At 38.9% G+C, this 23210-nt stretch overlaps 1 protein-coding gene and 1 long non-coding RNA gene across 30 annotated transcripts in view; one reads left to right on the top strand and one right to left on the bottom strand.

The window, feature by feature from the left end:
* LOC308201104 overlaps positions 1–16055 on the top strand; it is a 31199-nt gene extending 15144 nt beyond the window's left edge. For 2 of the 3 annotated variants that reach the window (XR_013956059.1, XR_013956060.1), the window contains exons 2-4: positions 8713–8845; positions 12286–12412; positions 15566–16055. This is a non-coding gene — a long non-coding RNA (uncharacterized lncRNA). Of the gene's footprint in view, positions 1–6039; positions 7692–8712; positions 8846–12285; positions 12413–15565 lie in introns of those variants that run through there. The other variant, XR_013956061.1, reaches the window with a different exon arrangement.
* Positions 1–23210, bottom strand: part of MCTP2 (multiple C2 and transmembrane domain containing 2) — a 154187-nt gene that overhangs the window by 52443 nt on the left and 78534 nt on the right. For 26 of the 27 annotated variants that reach the window (XM_080607888.1, XM_080607886.1, XM_080607883.1 and 23 more), the window contains 6 exons: positions 21820–21984; positions 20031–20161; positions 13539–13725; positions 12586–12679; positions 8382–8484; positions 5931–6033 (listed from right to left, as the gene is read on the bottom strand). In XM_080607888.1, coding sequence (XP_080464014.1) covers positions 5931–6033; positions 8382–8484; positions 12586–12679; positions 13539–13725; positions 20031–20161; positions 21820–21984 — 783 coding nt within the window. Of the gene's footprint in view, positions 1–5930; positions 6034–8381; positions 8485–12585; positions 12680–13538; positions 13726–20030; positions 20162–21819; positions 21985–23210 lie in introns of those variants that run through there. The other variant, XM_080607881.1, reaches the window with a different exon arrangement.

The following is a 23210-nucleotide window of genomic DNA, read 5'->3' as shown; positions in this document are numbered from 1 at the left end:
TTAACAGAGCAATTCACACTTTCTTCTGTATCATAGTTCCTTCCCCATACAGGACCATGCAAAGGATATCATCAGCTGGAAGAAAAACTAAATTCTTTGTGTACTTCAGACAGAGGCAACCTCTGGCAGTGCTTCAACTTGCCTTGCCTTCTTCCAGCTGGAAGGAAATGTTCAGGTGCATGAGACTGCAGCACAGTCAAGGCCCAAAGTGCACCGGGTTCCTTTCAAGTGAATGAATATATTTGCTAAACTCTTCCCACAGATGTCCCCAGTAAAACAAATGTGACTAAACACAGTATTGATGTAGCCAGCCAATGCTAAATCTATTAAGCAACAACCTTCTGACCGCTTGGGAATTTTAATGAAATAGCGAAAGCTGAGATTGATATGACACAAAACACTGAGAAGACAGGACCCTTACGCAGCAAAGGGTGTTTTTTCATTGCTCTTGTCTCAAAGAAATATGGTTTAGTGGCTTTTTTTTTTACATTGATTTTAAGAAAACTTCACTCTGTATCCAGCTTTGATGCAGATTCAGTGTCATATATTGATGACCTGACAGAACAATGCTGGGTTAAACCTCTGTACATCAACACCCGTGACGTGCGGAAAGGGTAATGGCTACTCTCCAAGGGTAATTCATCTGAAGCATTTGGGACCCCTGATATTCCTGCTTGAGCTCATTGCTGATGCACAATGTCATACCGTTCGCCCTGAATAACATAAAGCTGTCTTGTAATAGACACACACCTACTCTTATCAAAGGACATATTTCCCCAGGAAAAGATGAAAGCAAAGTACATATTTGATCCACCTGGACATGAAGAAAGAGTTTTTTGTTTCTCCTCAGGCTTGTAATGTATGTTGATTAGATTTTTATACGAAATACCCATTCATTCATCCCAAACTCTGCCCCAAACATTTCACTTTTAATAACCTTCTGTGGGATCCAAAGTAAAATGGAAATGTGGAATCTTGGCATAGGGTTGATGTCCAAAGACTAAATGTGCATGGAGCTGATTATTTGAAAGCAGACAGCCATGGGCTTTCAGGCAGCGTGAAGAGATGCTGAAAGCCCCAGGAGCACAAGCCACTGAGTCCAAGATCTCAAGTGGTACTCAAAAAAGACATTCCCCTGTCAATACAATTTTCAATGAGAAGTGCATGGTCAAAGCAGAATATTTCGTTCCAGAAATATAGTGTCCTTTTCTCTGGAAGAGATTTTTTTTTTTTTTTTTTTTACCAGCATTCTAAAATTTCTGATTCATGAGAGGGGTAAAAATCAGAACAGACAACCCCCTCCATAGCTACCTGTGTGATGGAAGTGCAGCACTTTCACTGTTCTCTCAAACTCTAAAGCTTTCTCCTGCAAAAGGCCGTACACTTATGGTCAAGTGCTAAGTAATCACAATTGGCAGGTGCCTGTTCTCTGAATCCAGGCCACGTTTTAGATAATTTAGCTTGCAAAAGTCATGCTAGTTGTTTTCACTGTATCGCTGGCTGCCGACCTTGCTTGGCACTTGAAAACATTTCAGAGACCTCTTCCTGTTTGCTGAAAAAAAGGTGAAGCTGAAGTCTAATCTGAGCTGATAATTCAGCAGATAGAAACATTCCAGTCTGCAACACAACTCTTCACTCAAAGGTCTTTATGTAGAAAGATATTTGATATACCCTGCTTTCAAAATTATTGAAGCACATAAGCTTCCATGCCCCCACTAACTTGCAGCCTTCTAGGAGATAGGAGTCTCCTGAAGTAAAACAAAAAAGATGGAGCCTTAAAAAGGGAAACACGGTTGCTTTCAGTAAAATCTAGAGCACAAATGAACACAGAGATGGAAAGGACTTCTTTGATAATTAGTTCAAGACCCCTAAAACCTACAAGATCTCTAAACCTACCAAACTCCTTTCTTGAATCAATGAAGTTTTTGCCTTTCTTCCCCATTTCCCAGTATCATCTTGAATTTCTAACACAGAGGGCTGATCTGTTCAGTGGTGTATGCAATCTTCCCTCTCATCACCCAGTTTCTGAGAAAGCATCCTCTCTTCCCAAAACTTAGGCAAGCCTGACTCTACAGGTCACCTTTGGCAAGACAGTGCTCCATTTTGTTGAATATCCTGGTAGCGGTAATTTGTGTCTTTTCCAGTGTAAACACCACTTCTGTAAATGTGGCTATCTGGCGCTGTGAACAGGATTTGAGATGAGGTCTCTTATACATGCTCTAGAGGAGTAGAGTAGTTTGACAAAGAAAGGCAGAAGAAAAAAAATGCAACAGGTTGATTAACATGGAAAAGTAAGATGCAAGCCCTGCATTTGTATTTCATCTTCCTGAAATAACAAAAGGCAAAACACTACTTCGCTCTCTCTCTGTCCCCCACCTACCTGCAAATAGAGAAGATTCCAAATTCAATGTAATGCTATCAAAATCAATGCGTCTGCAGCACATATTAATAGAGCTGTATGAGAAGCAAAGCAAATGCACTCATCCAATATTGCTTCATCATGCCTATTAAAAGAATGTTAAATTTTATTCATCACCTGACACTTTAAAGCTTTTCTCATGTTGCCTAGTCTTTTTACATTTCTTACTTGTTGCATGCCATAAACCTAGATCACAATCAAGGGTGAATGGAAAGCATGAACCTAATGTCACCATCCAAGATTTTTTGTGCATTAATATTATCTGTGTCTTAATGTTAATGTAATGATGAAGGTGTGCGCATGGTTGCAAAATGCCAGTGCAAGACTTCTGGACACATTTAAACCAAAGTTCTCCATCAAATTAAACTCTTCATATCCTTCCAACATATATTCTATTGAAGGTTATTTATCATTACGAAAATGTAGTCATCCATGAACAATTCCTGAAGTAAACTTACTTCATGTGCTGACAGCTCACAACTCAAACTGGTGCATTTTTAACTATATCAGGAGGGTGGCGGAAAATGCACTTCTACTTTCAAAAGACAATTTAGTGCAAGCCAAATATTTCACCTGACTACCTAGGAGGAATTAAACCTGTATGATTTGTGAGACTTCTTTAAGTTTTTAACTATTGTTCTCTTTCAGTATATTTATCTAAATGGTTCAAAAGGATACATTCAAATTTATAGTGAAAATCACAACATACGTTGAAATACCCATTTCAAGAAAAAGAGCTTAGAAAATTGCAATTCTCTGTCCGAGCAGAGTAAGTTAATAGGTGCAAAATGTTTTTAATCAAAAGCAGAGATGAATATATTTACACTATATTTGACTGAAATAGGAGGCAGAGAAGTTTGGATGGGAAGGAAGAAAATCAGTTGGCAAGGGAAAGCATAAACAATTTTTTTTTTTTTTTTTGTCTCAAACTTTGGACAAAAAACCTATGCTGAATAGAGTTTGGACGTTACCACACACATGGACTCCCCTTCTCTGCCTTGTTACATGCTTCCTAAGGGATACTTGACAAATGCCTATAAAATCAACAGAAAATCCAAATCTAACATCTTCTCACTGTGAGCCCACACAGCCTGCTGCCGATCATGCAGACCATTTGGCAAGCACTGGATCTGCAGGAGAGCAGCTGCTCCAGCCACTCTCTTCCAGTAACATCAGAGATATGAGGACTTTGGGAAAAATTAACAAAGTGATCAAAAATGGAATAAAAGATGTTAAGAGTTTTCCTCCCTGTAAACATCAAATCATCCTTCATGCCAAACTGACTTTAATATTGTTCTAAAACTGGAGATATTGACAACTCAAGCCACTAAAATAGATAAACAGTCTAAAATATCCCCAGCCTCAAAAAAAAATATATACTTGCAGTGCAAGGCATGGAGAGGAGTACTGCAGAGCACATGGCAGCTTGAACGTAGGTATGTTCATATCAAATGCATACAGATGCACCTTGCTGAATGGGCTTCTCCCCTGTTGGAGACTCAGGCTGTTCTATAAAGTCCCAAAACAGAGGTTTTATTATTTTTTTTATTTTATTTATTATTTTTTTTTTAATCTGCAGTGACTCCAGTCAGGCCAGCACCCAGGTCTCTGGGTGTACTGGTGGGGTGAGAAGCTCTGCCTGGCACTGCTTCCTGAGTGCAGCACTGTGGCAACAAAAGCTCAGTATTTATCCCACAGTCTCTCCTGCAGTTTACACATATCTTATCCCCAAAATCCCAGGGTGCCCACATTCTGGACTCCAGAACAGCTCAGAAAAAGCACATGGTGGATGAAAATAAACACACTTTCCTGAAGGGATTCAGAAGCCACACCGCTTTTAACTTGCATGCACAAGATATATACATATTTAAACAAAATAATAACAAAACTGGAGCACATTAGCTTATTTCTTTACCACTATAAAGCATTCTTTAAGCTGGGATCATATTCTCTAAAACGGTTCAAGAGCTTTCTGGGCAGTTCATTATTTATTTGGAAACATCAAACACTTGTAGTTCAAATTCCCCTATCTGATCTTGATTGGTCTTACCTAAGTTGTGCCCATTTATTTCTCAGCTGACCCTGAGGGGCTTATATGGTCCACTTCGATTTAATGGGACTTTGCTTTCCCTCTAGAAACCTCCCATTTCTCCAGACTCTGCAAGGATGGACCCCCACTAACCTGTTACCACAATACAGCCTTTGCTGCAGCCGCCCACCTTTAAGACTCAAAAACTCTTGTCTTAAATATGAGATGTATACCAGCCTTTCTGCAGAGGTGAATATGCTTTCACAGGGATGCTTCTAAACAATACTGCAATTTTGTGCTCTATAATTTCAATCAGGATTCACCGGCTGCCTATTCAAGAGAGCTATTACCCACAGCATCACACTGTGCATTACCAAAAGGTTCACACTACTACACGCATCATTCATATCATGTTATACATTGCAAGCGTGAATGTTCGTACAGGGCTCGACACAGTACTCGCTGCATAAAACCTGTCACACCGCCTCCTCCCCATTGCGAACTGTCTACAAAACGCTGATTCCTCAAAACTCAAGGGAAACCCCATGCTTGAGGTTAAACATGTGCTTACACAACAACTGGAGTGATATGAACACAAGGGTCCCCTGAGGCCTTTCACCCCACCTAATTGATTTAACACAAGCCAGAGTCTAGAAAGTTATTCCCAAACTTTACTGCAAAATTTACTAGAATCTTCTGTGATACTGCAAATACACAGACTTGTTTACATCCTCTTGATCTGGTTTACTTACTCCATTATTACCAGCCTTGTTCCAAATTAAATCAGTCTTACCGAACACAAAGCTGCTTTTCCCCATTTCTCTATTAATGTCTTTTAATGACCCTTTCATGTTCCCTTCTCTTTAGTTTGGCCTTTTTTGGCCATTTCTGAAAAAGCTTTAACTCTCCTTAATCTCCAGAGCAACCACTTTCCCCTGAGCTTGCTTTGTTTCCAGTTTTGATTTTATACTCCCATGGTAGCGTTCACTCTTCACATATTTGTTTACAGAACAAAAGCCACCAGTCTTTAAAAGCACTGTGGAGTAGAAAACACCCCTTTTAGGTAATTTTATTCAGCTGTGCCAATAACAACAGCTATCTCTAGTCAATCCTACTGTGATGTGCAATTACTTTCTTGGAGCAAAAAGAAGCAAGACAGAACAAAGACATGCATAAAACGTTACCTTCGGAAGATGATGTGGAAACATACAGAACAACTCAATTATGTTTTCAAACCTATACAGCAGATAGCACTGATGAAGTACAGACACTTCAGCAATTTTCTTTCCAATCAACCAAATTTCTACTAAAATGGGTTGGCAATGATTGTTACGTTAAGGAGGACTATAAACACTGCCAACTAAGGCACATATAGATCACAAAAACTGTTTATCCCCAAATCTGTGTTGCTTCGTACAGAGGGGAAAAGAAATGCAACTTGCTCCCAATGTTTGAGTGATATACGTGACAAAGGTAACTTACAGACAGCAAAGGGATGGCAACTTTTCCAAGAAAATCAGGGGGTTTATCTCCATCTTCATCAAATACTGTCACTTCCAGAACATCATGAATATCTTTAATAGGGCTGTAATGAAAAGCACAGACGAAAAATGATATTCGATATACATGCACAGTCTTCTCCACAAAGATCTGAGAACACTGTTTTACTAATTAAGTTTGTATTACCTTGGAGTATAAAACCAGCATTTAATTAAATTCCAAAAAATTGAATCAAATGATGGGTATTCCCCAAGCTTTGCCCTCGTGTTGTAGTCACATAACTAGGTGAAGAAAATAACAACTACCAGTGACATTTTCTGTGCATTGATATAGATTTTAAGAGTGTAGAACTCCGCTCTCAAACAGAAAAATCTGATCACCGGGATGTCCAGGGCTGAATTCAAAACTAGGCTTCAGGACAGTAAGTATACAAGAAAAATAATCCATGAAACAAACCTTACATAATTTCATTTGACTTGAGCTATTATTTTCCTTTTAACATACTAGCAAAACCAATTACTTAAGAAAATCTAACAACCCTAATTAAAGGCCAAATGTACAATATTTGTGTTCCATTCAGTGCAAACGCTTGACCAATGTTGCAGCAGGCACTCAATCCTGAGCATTTATCAGATTGTTAATAAATCAGAGTCTCATTTGAGAAAAGTTATATGCGTGCCTGAGAAATCCTGGGTAACCAGAGATGACTTATGAGATGCATTCATTATCTCTTTTCCTTTTCCCATGTGCTAGAATTAAAGAAAAAGGCACGTGGTATATAGTGTGTCTGTTATTTAACTGAATGCAGCCATTCTGCCCAGAAGGCTGTTTCAGAGCAGTTTTCTCCTGGTCCCTCTGCTTGCAACACCATGTTGTGGCTCCTCGTGAAGCAGTCAGGACCTAAAAGTCACCTGGGTGTCCTGCCAGCTAGCAGCCACAGGATGGTCTTCAATGTGACCCACTGGTGGCAGCCAAACTACCATGATACACACTGATTACAAGACACTGTCATTAAATTACATCAAAACCCCTCACTTCAGCAACTGCCCATATTCCTCTACATGCCATTACAATTTTCCACACAATACAGCTACCGGTGATATAAAATACTGTTTAAAATGTGTCATACAGGTAAGTGTGTTGCAGAAAATCTGAATACGGTGGGAAGGGCTCTCTGGTGTTACTGAATTCTCCAGCTGAAATGGATTCAGAACAATCCACTCTGCTCCTAAAGAAATCTAAATCATCAACAGCTTTTAAGGTGTTTGATCTCAATTAAATCAAAAAAAAAACAAAAATCTGAAGAGAGTTGTGAGCGCCTGCCTGGCTCTGTGGATTTGGTGCTTAGAGTAGCTATGAAACGGCAGTAAGAAAGTTAGTGATAGTCCACAGCTGACATTTCTGGGACCCTCAGGAAATACAGAAACAAATCGTTTCTTAAAAAATTATTTTGGATTCTTAATAGGTTTATTTTGTTGGCTGAACATCCAAAAAGACTCATCTGTTGGCACAATCTCAGAATAAACAATGATGAGTGGAAGCTTCTTGAGAACAGACAGAGAAAGAAAAAGACTCCAAGAGACACGCATTCAGTTGCATGCATGAATTAAACAGAAATCCAGCAAAGTACTTCAATCAAAGAGATCAGATACTTTTTATTGCGTTCACATTCAGCTTAGTGTTTTGGAATGTTGCTTTTGCAAGAAATCTGTGATTCTCAAACTGTTCTTCCAATGGACAGGTGTAAGTGTCATAAATGCTCAATTGCTAACCCTCACATTTGCCTTCTTTTCCACAGACTACTATAATCTTGGGGACGTTTATCCCACTTGGTTATTCACAAAAATCTTTGTCAGCATAAAGGAAGATAAAAAATTTCACTGCCAATAACTATCACTTTTTGTTACTAATGAAGTCACCCTAAAAATGCACCCTTTAATTATCTTTAAAATCTAAGCTTCTTATTTGGGTTAAGCAATCTTTGACTAGTTTAAATTCATAAGATGTAACAGGAACAACGTGAGCTCTAATTTTCTGCTTGCTTACAAATTAAATGAGGTATTCTACCATGGTTCAATGAAACATTTTATTTTAAATTACGGAAAATGTAGGCATGAGTATCTGGTCTCCACTTTCTATAATATTATCTCTTAGATCCAGATATGACTCCATTATGTCTAGTCATGATTCTTCCTATAAATATCACAGTAATTCTTCTTTTAATGACTTCTATTAATAAACTCCATGCAAGAACTAGTAAAAGGCAAATGCTTTAATTGAGTTATATTTGATATTTCTCCAACATCCTCTTCTGACTATGAAAAAATGACATATCTTAACTTGACCTTTGTATTTTTCCAAAGTCAATAGCTTTTATAGATAAGCTGCTAACTGTTTGGCATTTCAGCGTGTTTTCAAAAGCAATCCACTTACAATGTGAAAACTTTGTTCCACTCTGGGTTGAGGTTCTTGTAAACAGTGTGCGTTTGAAGACTGTCATTTCCCAGCTCCAATACACAGAAAGGATCACTTTTACCTAAGAAAAGATCACAGTGAAATTAAAAAAAAAAAGTGGACCAGTTATTGTAGTTAGCATGCATACTTTTTCTTTGCAGTACAGCTGTGGAAGCGACTGACCAAATAAAAATAAGACCCATTACGACAACTGGCAATTGTCTCCCACTGTTGGAATGACTTGCTAAACAGTATCACCAATGCATCTTCAGTCCTGGAAACAGTAACACTTACCTTATAATTCATTCAGGTGACTTCACTTGAATACTTGAAATATGAAGTTTACAGTGAATAATCTCTAAATCTTTATAACAAGAAAAATCTGCTCCAGTTGACAACTACTCAGACAACATTATGAAAGCAGCACTGTCATCCTCACCCAGGTAAATGCCAGGGCTTCAGTTACAGCTGTTTTATCCTCTAAGTAGAGTTTGCGGTCTTCTCCAGTTGAACAGAGGATTAAGTACCCACACCGTGAGAAGAGAAGCACGGCATTGTGTCTGTATCAGCAGTATTTCTTCAGTCAGTTCAACGTGAGCAAGTCCTTGAAGCTACGCATACCCTACGTAGCGTCACAGCTTAGATAAAACCCACCATCTACTGAAGAACCAACTGGAGAATTCAGGTGTGAACCAGGTAAAGTACTTAAAACAAACAAAACACAAAACCAAAACAAACTTCCTCTCAAAAGGAGGATGCTAGCATGGAACCTGTTATGATGAAGACATGTTTGCTAATGTATTTTTTTGATAATTCTCATTACGTGAATTTGTAGCTTTCACAACTTAACACAGCTCAGCAGTTTCCAGCATGAACAGAGTTCCTTTTATCAGCGTGTCTGGCTGAATATCTGATTTAATCTCAACTTCAGTGTTCTTGCATAACTCAGACACAGACATTCCAGCTCCAGCCTAACTTTCACGTATGCAACTATGTCAGTAACGCAGGGATTTAGACAGCAGACAAAAAACAGTATTTAAGCAAAAGCTTTCTTTTTCTTCATCTTTATTTTTGGTATTATGAATGCAGACATTTTAAGGTTCTTACCATAATAAGAAGTTTATAGAATAAAATGGAAACTTTTCAGTATGTAAACAGTGGATATTAACTAGTCAATATTGGTAAAATTTAAAAAAACATGTATATTACTAGAATCTATTTGTCTTCTTTTCAGCTTACGTGCCCATTCCCCAATAAGCAGCCCTTCAGAGAAACTGTTTGAAATGCAAACTGGTATATGCCAGAAACAATCCCACTGTATAATTTTGTATTCTGAATGCTATTTTTTGGTCAGTGAGCAAATGCAGTGTTTGAGAAGAACTCTCATGCGTACATAGAAAACATCCAACAAAGCAGAAAAAGTCATTTTCATGTCAACAAAACTATTATCTAGGAATATAAAAGTATGGAAGACTCAGCCTGGGCTAGCCGTGGCTGAAGAGCTTCTACATATCTGATATATCTGCATGGAATATCACCTAAAATTTACATCAAATGTTAAAGTATGGATTTTCAGAATCACTGTTCAGAATCAAAGCAGAAACTACGATGTTTTCTGATAGCTACTATAATAGTAGGATAAGAACTTACAATTAAAATCTGTAGTGACAATATGTATCAACTGACAACAGAAATCCAAATCACACCAAAATCCAGTATTTATTTTGGGAGTAAGTAACAAGCTGTAAGGTGGAATAACACTTCTCATGAGATGACTGGTCTGCAGTTTACATACCCTAGACTTGTGACTGCTGTGGGACAGGACAAGGAAGGAACTCCACCTGCTCAAATGGCTCCCCTATTAACCCTTGGAAATCTTCACACCTCTTATCATCTCCACAATTATTCCTTTATCAGATTTTTAGCTGGACTTTGAATTTACTTTTATCAATAACAATAAATCTGAGCAGTCTCCCTGGCAATGCAGGAAATATGGCACTGCTCTAGGAGGGCTCTATTATGGAAACCCATAATTGCTGCACTAATCATTTATGAATGGCTCAGAACAGATAATTAATCTTTATGTCTCTCATTTCACGATCAGAAATTATGCTATTTTTACCTAAAATGGCTGCATCCTTTTGCAATTTGGTGGTCTATTACAGCATAATACTAGGATATTTTCAGCACTGCCATTGAAAAACAATTTGTCATTTGCTTCATGAATCAGGCTCAAAGCCTGGGCTATTTTGAATATAATGACAGACTGAGTAACCTTTTACTTAAGCTGAATTTCATTCTCTGCTATGCACAAGGAATGTGTGTCACATACTCTGTATGAAAAGTCTTTGAATTGCAGAATCAAGAACCTGTGTGTGTCTTCCAATGTTCATTATCCACCCACATGCTCCTGTTTAAGTAATGAGGGAAAGGGGGCCAAATCCATCGACTGCATCAACTGCAACTGCATTAGCATCAGTCAAGTTTTCCAAATTCCCAGGCTCTGTTCTTTCCCTCAACACTGTCTGGATTGAAAATGCACCTATTTCTAGATATCCCTCGCCTTGTCATTTGACAAAAGTTCTGCTTTGCTGTGATACAACATCTGCACAAGCCACCTTTACTTATTGGCAGGGTTTTTTTGTTTTCAAATCAAGTTCTTCAGTTTTTAAAAATACTAGTATCTGCAGTAACCTTTTCTTCCTATACAGGGCTAAGCAGTGAATTGAAACTGAAATAGTATCATGGTTAGTGTTGGATATTATCCTTTGGTCCTTATTCTAGGAGCAATGTTCTCTTATGTTACACTGTCTGCGTGAATACCAGAGCATTTTCTCTGTAGCATCTTCCCTGCCTTTTTCAACAAGTTATCTTAAAAAGAAAAAAAAAAAAAAAAGAAAAAAAAAGACTATGTCAGCAAATACACAACACAATGTTGTGTCTGTGAATTATATGCTGCTGCAAAATACAGAGGGGAATTAAAAGGTCTCCAGAATCCTGGAGAAGATGATAAAAATAATAATATCCAGGCAGTTGCTACAGAGAAATAACAATTCTCTATCTCTTCCCTAGAGAAACAATAGAAAATTGTATTTTTAAATGGTGTTAGTGTCCATTGCTGTCAGGACTAGGCACAATCTGAGGTAAAGCACAGTGGAAGAACTATCCTTTTCATGGAGTAAAAGCTGTGAAGATCATTCCAAACTGAAGCCTCAAACAATCTCTAAGAGAAACCATTGCACTCTTCCCCATTAATACGGATCTTTCTTTATCCACCCCCCGCCCCCACCAGGTGACAGCTTGCAGTGCCACCCAAACCCACACACTCAGCATTGTGTCAGACACCCCCAAAATTCTTCCCCTTATTCACAAACTCACAAGACACCCAACGAAACATGAGGATGGTCCTGTGCAGGCACCATCACTTTACATAGTCACTTAGTTTACATATTGTCATTTGAAAATACAGAAGTGACCAATGCAACATGGGCATTTCCCAGAGCACAGTTGTCACAGATAAAATCAGACAAGAAGTTCATGCTCACACAGGCAGCTTTTCTAGAGCTGGACTTGACAACCTGTATCAAGCTTTCCTTTTCCTGTTGCAAGGGCTAAATGTGTTTTTGTTTCATTTGACACCATATTATTTCTACTGCAGCATACACAAGCTGGTGACATGCTGTGCCCACCAGCCACCAAGTCTCCTTGAACAAACAGTAGAAAACAGATGGCAGTATTCGATATACACCTCCTTAGGTGTAAATACAGGCAGCCTGAAACTTGCTGCGCTTCTGCAAGGAGGCTTACAGGAAGTAAATCAAATCTCACAGCATCTACAGAGGAACATTTACTTCTGTTCCAACTATCTCATTGTGTATTTCAGAAAGCAGGCACACAGATGAGCCACTGTGTAATACAAATTTGATCCGGACATCCTAAGTTACTGACCATGTCGATCAGATCCAAAAGGGAACCAGAACTCCAACCAATGGACCTTTCCCGCATAGTTGGTGAGTCATAGTCAAAACTATTTGGTATCCCAGTTTCTTGGGGTGGGTTTCGCACTGCAGAGAAGCGATCAGAAGATTTACTTTCCTACGCTCAAATTACAGTACTGCACAAAGTGTAAATAACACTCAGAACACATCATTGCATAGCATGCTGAAAAATAGAAATGGAATACCTGCAAAATCTGCTGCCAACAGGTCAACTGCCTTTAACACTTTAACTTGTAAGAAGCCAACATCCTTTATGTCCCGAAAGGAGTTCTTTATACACTGTTAAGAAGAAAGCATTTAGTTTAGGATGTGTATTTTTAATTCAGTAAGAAACAAATTGACGAACTACTGAGAAACTTGCATTTTTATATTTATTGATATTTCTGCAGCATTTCTCACTGCAGAGTAACCCTGTGTTTTTATGACAACTTAAGATAGCATCTCCTAAGGAGATTCTCAGTTCACTTAAATTACACATTAATTGTATAATGGAGATTGGAATGAGCCCTGCTTGTTTATGGAAGTATTATCTGTCCATTAAAACAAAAACAAAAGGACATAGGTAGATCTGCAGAACTAGTAGAAGTTGGGGAGGTAGCACACTCCATCAGGAGTTCTCAAAAGTATTATCAACTTGTTTAAATTCATCATGCTTCAATCTCACTGCCCATTTTGTAGAGAGACAGGTTTCTTCCTTCTTGCTTAACATTATAGGTTTGAAGTATGGAAGCCATCATATGCCAGTCCTCCAAAAGTTGGAAGTCCAGAACGTATCCTCCCAAAAGAGAAAAGAAAGCTAACTGCTCTTCTCTCCATGATATTCATAGTCTCTCATTCCCCATGATAATCTCTTATGCAATGCAAGTTTTTACAATTCAAGTTTTCAAAGGAAAGCTTTAGCTTAAAACTCAACAAATACAAGCAGCCAAATTGCTCAAGTCTATCTGCCCTGCCAACCTCCTTGTCATTCTAAACATAATAACTACTCCATGTTATAGATTTCTCTGGTAGGAGACATGTTATTATGACTGGACAATTTTCCCCCCCCTCTCATTTTTTGGCTGCAGTTTTGACTACTTTCAAGTATAAAGGAAAAATAAATGGGGGGGGGGGGGGGGGGGTCGGAATGCAAACTCACGTAGCGCTGTGAAATCTGTTTCCTTTCACTGGGGTCTCCCAAAGGGCAGACACAGAGATCAGAGATGGACACTCCCGTACATGGAGCAACAGCAATCAGCATTAGCAGGGACCCCGGATGTTTTTCCAGAGGCAGCTCTAAGCAATTGGTCTGCTTTATTGGCAGGGCAGTAATATCAACTTTGCACCTAGAACAACATTCCCAAGGGGTTAATGAGTAAGAGAAGCTGGGGAAAAAATAAATTAAATATACAAAAAAAACATTTAATATTGATTTCAGTAGCAAGCAGGCATCAAAATCTTTGTGGTGCTAAGCCACATTTTAAATATTTATGTGTGTGTATATAAAATTTGAATTGCTTGTTCAAGATCAAGAGAATACAAAAAAAGAACTCAAAATTAGACATAGGAAACAAATTAGCCAGTTTCCATTGTATTTACTGTCAGTTTTGCTTTCTGGTTCACCTAGTGGTAAAGCTGAGGTAAAAGGTTTGGGCTGCAAGTTGTACAGTAGGAAAACTTAACTCTGGCCTGCCTCACTTCCCCTCTAAAATACCCTAGTGCTTTGTGATGGATTCAAAATGCAATTTTATTTCACCTGGGGGAAAAGAAAAGGGGCAAACACAAAATTTAAAACATTAGCCTAAAATAGATTAGTTTCTTTAAAGTCACATACTCCATTTTATGCTACATTATACTGTATGCCCCAATCTCTTTTACAAGCCTTACTAGAGCTACGTATTCAGTGTACTGTTATATTTCCCAAAGGGAAGGATGGTCTTAAAAGTCCCCCCCACCCCTAGCAAATAGTATGCATCATTAGCCTGATACTAAAAAAAAAAAAGAAAAAGAAAAAGAAAGAAAGGCAAAAAAGAGAAACATTTATGAAGAGACAATAATAACAGATAAGGATGGGCTAAAGGAGAGATCAGCATTCAACCAGTTATATGTGAAGGGAGCGGTTAAATGCCACAAAGTCTAATCACTTTGCTCGGCTAAATGCCTTCTATTTAGAAGTCCAGTAAATGGAGTGGAACTTTTTTGAACCTCTGTGGGGCTTGGCTTTTAAGAACAAGCTGAACAAAAGTTACAGATGAAAAGAAAAAAAAAAGAAGGAAGGAGAAGCTTTGTTGCCACAGTGCAAACGGAGTCACATTTCTCAAAGGGACGGCAAGCGGATGATGGAGAGAGAGAGTTTTCGCTCCGCTTAATGCCTGCCGACAAGTTTTTATTTAAACTAAACTTGTTAAGGTGTTGTCTTAATAGGCTAAAATTCCACAGGGTTCCCCCAGGTGGGTTTCTTCTGGGTAAATGGTGCATGTAGTGTTCCTGATTGATCCCATTCCAGTAGTAGAGCTGGAGCAGTTTATACCCATCTGCTATAAATTGCATGCTTTCCGCTTCTTAACAGCCTATTTTCTGTGAATGCTAAGGGGGGTGAAAAAAAAAAAATCCCAAAACATTTCAGCCTTAAAACCCAACAAGCTACGTTATGAAGCAAAAGTCATTGCTCTGATGAGTTTGTAAGTCATCCAGGAGCTCTGCGTATTAAAACCCAGCTCTTTGTGTAAGCTGCTTCTGACCAGAATCAACAGGGATGGCTTTGCCTTAAATATGCTCTTTTCTCTTCACTGTGCTGAGCGTACAACAGGTTGCAAGTTTACCCTTATTAACTGCTTTCAAGTGCTTTGAAAGAGAAACAAACCAGGAAGAGTACCAACACTGCTCAGCACGTAGGCTGCCTCTCAACGCGGCTTCCAAGTATGAGAGGTTGCATTTAAAGCTCATTGCTATGCCTAGACACTTCAGAAAGATATGACAAGAAAAGAAACATCAGAAAGGAAAACAACAAACAAAAAAGGCAAGCATTTGAGAAAGACCTTATCACTTTCACAACGCAGGTCAACATCACCTTGGCTGCATTAACACAGTTGCTCCTCCGACTGCAGCAGTTTTACTGATACTTGAGGTATCAGTGCAAAAGGGGGAATGTATCATTATCTCATTTTTTTGTTTTTATTTTTACAGATGAAGACATTGAATCAAGGAAAGGGGAAAACTCAGGGTCACCCAGCTGGTCTGTGGTTCTGCTGGCAACACTGGCCACACATCTCCCACATCGGCATTTCATACGCCACCCACTCAACAAAGCGTAGAACTGGGAAAAGCTGCATTTGCTTTTTATGTTAAGAACTTTCCATGGGGGAAAGCGAGAGAAAAGACAGCTCTTTTAGACAACAGTGCATCTCTCACTAGAAGATATCCTCAGAAATTTCCCGTATCTCAAAGGCAAAGTTAAATATGATTCTAGTTTGTTTTGGCAAATTGGAATTGTTTCACTTATTCAAAGAATTTCATTAGCCAAAGGTCAAAGAAAAGATTGAGTATAAGGGTGTGGGGGTAGGAGGGATGCACATGTGGAGGGGAAAGCAGCAGGAGATGGAGTATAAGCATTTCTTCCTCAAATCATGTCTGATTTCCGTGCAAACTAACTTCCTTAAAACATCTGTGTTCACTCAAGGTGATGGTATGTCTCTGTATTTTCTTTTGAGGAACTGAAAAGAAAATCCACATTTGCACTTGCAAATGGCAAAAGGCTTAAGGAAAAAGAATCTGTTTCATGTAGGTTAAACAAGGTAATTGATCAGACTGTAAAGGATGCATCTTGGTGAAACAATTAGACATTCAATTTACTATATAAATTCAGCACTTTACACACAAGCACTTCTACACTACTAAACAGAGTCTAATGATTTCAAAACTATTTCCCCCCATCCTCCTGAAAGAGAAACTCTTCCTTTCCTACCTACTCAGTTTTATATCTGATAGACCATGTTTCAGATATTTATTTTTTCCCCACAGGAAAATGGAAAGAAATTATGGTGATGGGCACAGCATAAAACTGATGGAGACAATCCCTTATTTTTTGCTCAGAAGGAGCCTGATCTAAATGCAAGGGGCAAAACTATCAGATTATTTGCACCTGAGGTGATGCAAATGATCTGAGTTAAATTCTCAACATAGCAATCCCATCTCAGGACAGGACAGCTCTGCTTGTTGACAACTTTCCCTGAATTACATATTAAATTCAATAATCTTTCTCACAGAGCCATATACATGATCTACAGGGGATACAGGTCTGTAAGCTAAGAGCACATTGTGAAAACAAATGTACCACCTTTCTTACCACGATTAATTAAATGCTTTCCTTCCTTTTCTTGATCAATATAGAGGTCTAAGCCTCTATATCGACCTCTAGTCCTATAGAGGATTACACCACTGCTTTAGTTTTCATTTATGATTGTTCTTTTGACTTTTTGACTTACAGCCTTCATCTTTACTGAGAAACCCATTCTCCCCTCACCCACCCCTTTTTGGGATTGATTTTGAAGAGATGCAAATTTTACTTGAGAACAGTATGTACTAAATTTGGAGTTAGCTGTTTAACTTTATCAGGAAAGGAAATGTTAAAATTTCACTAAAAGGTGCTGGGCTTAGCCACTTATCAGTAGTCATGGAGTTACATTTTATTACCCAATCCACAGTTCATCAAATTATGATGAGCACGTGTCTTTAAATATATATATATATATATATCATATATAAGTATGTATCATAACACCTACACAAAACATTGCCTTTTTTTTCCCTCCAGAATTCTTGGAGCCCTTCGCAAAAGAGGTCAGAATCACTATCACAGTAGACAGTAACATGTGTCCAAGATTAATATTTGGAAAGGGATTTCAAATGCCACAGGTGTCAGAGAGACAATATGGTCCTATTCTGACTGATTCTAGACATAAATTTGGTGAAATTTAAATGAAAGGTATGGGCCCAGCCACCAAAGATTTTACTGCTTAATCCCAACTGCATGGCCTTTAGAACAGATTTTTCCTGGTTGCAAAGACACCATTTACCAGAGGCATTCCTCAAAGATACCAGACACACTCCCACCTCATAGCTCATCGTCTTAAGGCTTGTGATTTTTGTAAAAGCTCTTTCTTGATGTAAATTTGTGGAGAAAAGAACCACATTCTGTAGTATAATTTTTTTGAAAACATATTTCTTAATGCGGAAACACTCGCTAACAACTTGGCATAAACAATTTAACAAAGCCTCGACAAATTCTGCACACATTAACACCTTTGTTTATTAATATACATTAACATCATCTCCTGTTTATAGCATGCCTCTTACCCCAAAGGACACAAAAAACATTCAGCAAATGTTACTAGCAGTTCTGTGCAGACTAAATAGAGGGATTATTTCATCCAGCACCAAAATACAACCACCCCTCAGTGTCAGACTGGCAGCTGAACCACTCAGTGCTGCAGTATATTAAGTGAGGAAGAGAAATTGGATCCCGTTGGAAATATAAGGACAATGTAGGTAGGCTGAATGTAATAATTTAGATTGCATTGCGCACTGACAATGAGGGTTCATTTCATGATTGAGGAAGGGTGACATGAAATCGCACCGAATGCTTTCTCACTAATTCAGAAGCAGACGAATGCCCCAGGTGTTAGTGTTTAGTACCAAAGGTCCAATACATTTCTTATTCTATATATTCCATAGGCTTCAGGTCCTATTTCAAGAACAATATTTTACCTTAAAAACAAATTATGCCTGAGAAAAAAAAAAGACATGTTCCAAAGGGTTTAAAGCATCCATTCTACACAAAAACCGAGGTCTAATGGAACTAACAGAAGTCTTTATTGCACTGAAGTTCGGTGATGTGGATCATCAGAAATGACTCTGCCTTGTGCATCTCTTCAACTTCATTTTAATATTAAAATATATATTTTTTTTTCATTATTTTATTTTTATTTAAAAAAGGTCTAACCAACACAGTCCTGCCTACACAACCCTGGGAGAACATAACGAATTTTACTCTATCCATAAGTTAACCACAGAATTATTAGTTAACACGCAGCAAATTTTGCCTTTTCCTTAAAAATATGCAAATATTATTTTGGGGCATACTGCTATATGTAATGACTGAATATAACCCACGGACATTTTACTAAATCTTTTCTGCCACCCTGAACACCACCTGCCTGAAACCAGTAGGAAGAGTGGAAGAAAAAAAAATAAGGAAATTCCTCCATTGTCAGGGAGACAGAACTGAGGCAAGCCACAAATGTTGCTATGTTTCTTAACTCCAAACAGAAAATATCAGAAGTAATACAAGTAACTGTGAGAATGGAAGGAACAGATTCATCTCCAGCCACTTCTACATGTGATGAACAACAGCATTCAGCCAGAAAGCATTTCCTGCTCTGCAAAACCACAAACATTTGTAGAGCCAAAGGGCATTGTTCTTTTCAGTGAATAGTTTCAAACTATTTGAATACTTAAAGCAAGAGAATGTTCTTATTAGCTGCTGCTATTTAGTCAGCAAGTTGTGAAATACTCACCAGGTGAGAATGCAAACAACTGCAGACAGCATCGGTGCCCCTAAGAATTTAGAGGTTGGGGCAGCGATCCTGCAAGTGCATAAAGCACAAACAAACCCAAGCAGGGCTCTGGTAAATTAAATGGTCCTCAGTGCTGTTGTATATACCCAGCAGTGCAGACAGTTTGGGGAGATGGGTCTAGATGCCTAACATTGCAAGCCAAAAGAAGGGAGGACAGCGACAGGAGGAAAGATAGAGTTACCTCTAGGAAACCAAGACTGTATTTCTACTGTACAAAATAGGATGAAGTCAGAGTGGACAAGAAGAATCAGGATTTAACAGTAGGAACCGTATTCTATTCCCATTAAGAAATTAAAATAAAAGGTACAACTACAAGCTGCTGATGTGACATAACATATAGAATTTGAAATTATAATGTAATAATTCAGTGGGACAAAATCAGGTATAAATTACGAGAGAGAGATCACCTGTGAGGTCACCCCTGAGAACGATGCTTTAAAACAGCAGGAGCTTGTGCAACAGTGCGAGGCACCAGCCCCACACAGAGGTCACGCTTTTGTGGCAAGGGGAAGAGATTACCCAAACAAAGCAGACCTAAGTAATAGGACCCATATGCAAACAAGGCTACACCAGCAATCAGAGAAAAGGCACACCAGCTCGACTCAACAGGAGCAGAAAGGTCCCGAAGCTGGCACCAACCTGAAGCAGCCCTGCAGAGAGCAACAGTGGCTGGAGCAATATCACCATGCACGTGCAGATGAACACTGCCTCCTTGCTGCCACCAGCTCTCCCAAAAACAGCTGCCACTGAGCTCCCACGGTGTTTTGGATTTTACAGTCTGCACGTGCAAAGTCAGCTTGGGTGTCTATGCATTCAGGTCATGGCTAATCAGTTAACCAGTAGTAGGTTTTAATAAACATACCTTTACAGACGAATACGCACATGACCAGAATAAGGAGAGAAAAATACAATACGATGCTGGTAATGAAAATAAATTGATCAATTTAAAATAATAAAAATCACATTACCTTTTACATTTAACCTTCCCTCAGAAAAGAAAAAAACAAAAAACTTACGTTCCCAAAAGCTCCTCATGCTTTTTGTTATCCTTTCTCCAGACCTCAATGTCCAACATATCCTTCCTGTCAGAGAAGTAGTGAAAATCAAACTGTTCCCTCCACTGAGGATTTGCACTCTTACACAGTGTCTAGAAAACATGCAGTTATAATATTTACTTTTCTTAAATGGTACTTTTTTCCACAGTAAAGCACATATCAATTCTTCTACAACAACAAGGCCAGATGTTAGGGCATCAAATACTAAGAAGGTCATTCAAACCGAAGCTCCGTAGCCCACCGCACAGCCTCGTCTTTCCTACAAGCTCTTTTCCCTCTTCCAATAATGATAAATATTCAAATGCGATCTCAGTGAATGGCTGGAGAAATGCTGACATGCAAGATGGATCCACCAGCTCCACTTTCAGTGGGCCACGGCCATCATTCAATATCATTCGTGTTGGAAGAAATCAAGAATAAACCTTTTGAAGATGATCATCTTAAAGCAGGTTTGAATGAATTCAGAAATTCAAACAAATATTTTTCCTCTTTGGTGTTATGATACAGGCAAAGTAGCATCAGCCTCGAAAAATATTAACATCCAGGTAATTTGATATCGGTAAATTGTCCTGCTGAGTTCACTGAGACCTTCCACATGTTCAGGTTACTCTGAGAACACAAGTATTCACCAGACTGGGACTTAAATCACTTGCACCACACTCACCACGATCAGCATGGCCACTGAGGGAACAGGCAACAGGATTAGCTGGACCATGACAGATTCACCCCACCTGGTCTGCTTTTCTTGACTATGAGATTGTACTTCATAAGTTAAATAAACTCCAGGAAAGAATGTGAAGTACTACCAATCTGAAATCTTACTACAGTGTTAAAGCTGCAGTCCCCAACTTTTTCTGGACCCCAGACAGAAATGCTAAGCAACTAGTTCACTGCAGGCAACATTGTCCTGGACTCCCCCTCTGAAACTTTTTAATTTTCTGTGACTGCAAACATTGCAGAGTCTTGCAAATTCATGATACAGACTATGGACCATAAGGAGAAACATAAAAAGGGATCTTTACTGGAATAACATATTTATTCTAAAATAACTAACACATTTGTTATTTTTGAAAGCTGCTTTTCTGAATAAAAAACATTATATCATGACCTTGGTTTGAGGTCTTTTCTGAAGGACAGAGTGCAGGTTTCAGATGAGTCTACATCTGAACGTTATGTTCTGTGAACTCTCTGCACATTTTGTACAGGAGGGGTTTTGTTTGTTTCCTTCTCCTCCCTCCACACTTTCAGTTCATGACACGCAGGGCTTTTGCCTTCTCAACAGAAAACTTTTTTTGTTGTTGTTAACTATAGCTTCTCTCCTTACTAGACTTCAGAGACGAAATGTAGAGCTTTGGGAACACTGCTCAATGGGCTTTTATTTTTTTTTTTTGTTCCCCTGTTAAAGTTAACATTTTTCACGAAAAATGCTTTAAAGAATGCACCAGAAGCCACTTCAGGTCTGCTTTTCCAGCATACCTAACATTGCAAACCTGACTTCTGTATTGGCAGAGAACAAAAAACATGTGTGATGCACGTTGCCTTCTTTCGTTTCATATCAACATCAAACATCCATCAACATGAGTATGTTAAAAGCACAAAAACAGATACACACAATTCCCAACTTCCTATTTCTATATTGCCATGTATAACATTAGTAAAATGTTAGTGTCCCTGGTATGGCCTCCTGGTTTTGATCTTACAAAAAAGATTTAAGAATAGTTCCAAACTTAAGGAAATTCTTAGTACTTACCTTACTCTTGTATCTTTGATCTCCCAGTTTCAGGAGAATAAAAACCTCTGCCAAGCCCCCACCAGGGATGTTCTTCCCTTCCAAAAGCGTGATGGTGACCAGCCCATTCCACAACTGGTTCTTGCGCAAAGAGTCAGAGAGTCGCATACTCCGCATGAAACTCGACTGAAAAACACATCAGGGACACAAAACATTTACACACAAACCCACGTTTTTACGCACACACTGACAGTGATACGAAATCATAATGAGAGAGTTATCACCATTCCCTAGTAGTAGAACTGAGGGCACAAAAACGCTACCCGTTTTTTTTTTTTTTTGCCCGTTCCATGCTACACTTGGCCCCGTGAAGGGGCTGCATTCAGCATCAGAGCAACATCAGCACATTGGTTTAAACCAGCAGAGAAGTCAACCTCACCTGACCTGGCTGACCTTTGGTGAGAGCAGAGCTCGTGCATTTAGAGCACACTCTTACCTTGGCTCAGGGCAAGACACAGGAGAATGCTAGGGAGGAGAGGTGGAAGAGGGGAGAAACAAAAGTAAACTCAAACGTCTCCAGCTACATCCACAAAACTTGGTCTGTCCTTTCCTGTGAGGTAGCCCACAGACGTACAAAAGTCCATGACCAGGTGAAAGACTGAAGTCACGTCTTCCACCACTCAACTGCCTGTCCTCTGCATTAGCTCTTTGCCTGCAGATCTCTGGAGCTGCCGCTTCCAGAAACTGAGCTCACGAATCAAAAGTCCTGATGCCTGCTGAAAAAACTGACACGACTTGGATCTTTATCAGGAGTTATGGTTAACTGGTAGCCACATTTGTTACCTTCACGATTTCCTCCAACATAGCATGGCTGTGCTAACAGTTTGCTAACTGGCAATATTTTATTGGACAGAGGATGATTAAATAGGCCTTTATTTGGGGGGAGTGAGAGCTGGAAACATTAAAACCCAAGGCTATACTTTTCTTCCCGCAGTAAAAACCCTGCCGTATTTTATTCTTGTGAAGCAACTTTTAACTCGCCACACTTCAGAGCTTCAATCATGTCATATACAGGTGGGAGCAAGACGGAGGAGAAGATTTCACAAGTCACTTTAAAACAGGACGTGTTAGCTTTAAAAGCAAGTAAGAAATGTTGTTGCTAAATAAAATGATTGCAAAAGCACCTGATGTCTGAAGATTACTTTTTATGGATCAATTACCCAGCAACAAAATTCTTAAATCATGGGTGGTGAACTCACAAATTTTTTACTCGCTTTTTACTGGTTAAAATACCCAACTCTTTGAATCCCACAAGCATATTAATATACTTCTATTTAAACACCCCGTTTGGCTTTCCTGGCACACTGGAGAAAAATTCCTACCTTTAAAAAGAAAATGAGATTTTGATTCAT

Source organism: Anser brachyrhynchus (assembly GCF_964034855.1).
Source record: "Anser brachyrhynchus genome assembly, chromosome: 11".
In the NCBI taxonomy this organism is placed as follows: Eukaryota; Metazoa; Chordata; class Aves; order Anseriformes; family Anatidae; genus Anser; species Anser brachyrhynchus.
The sequence above is the reverse complement of the archived record's forward strand: the minus strand, read 5'-3'. Positions and strand labels throughout refer to the sequence as shown.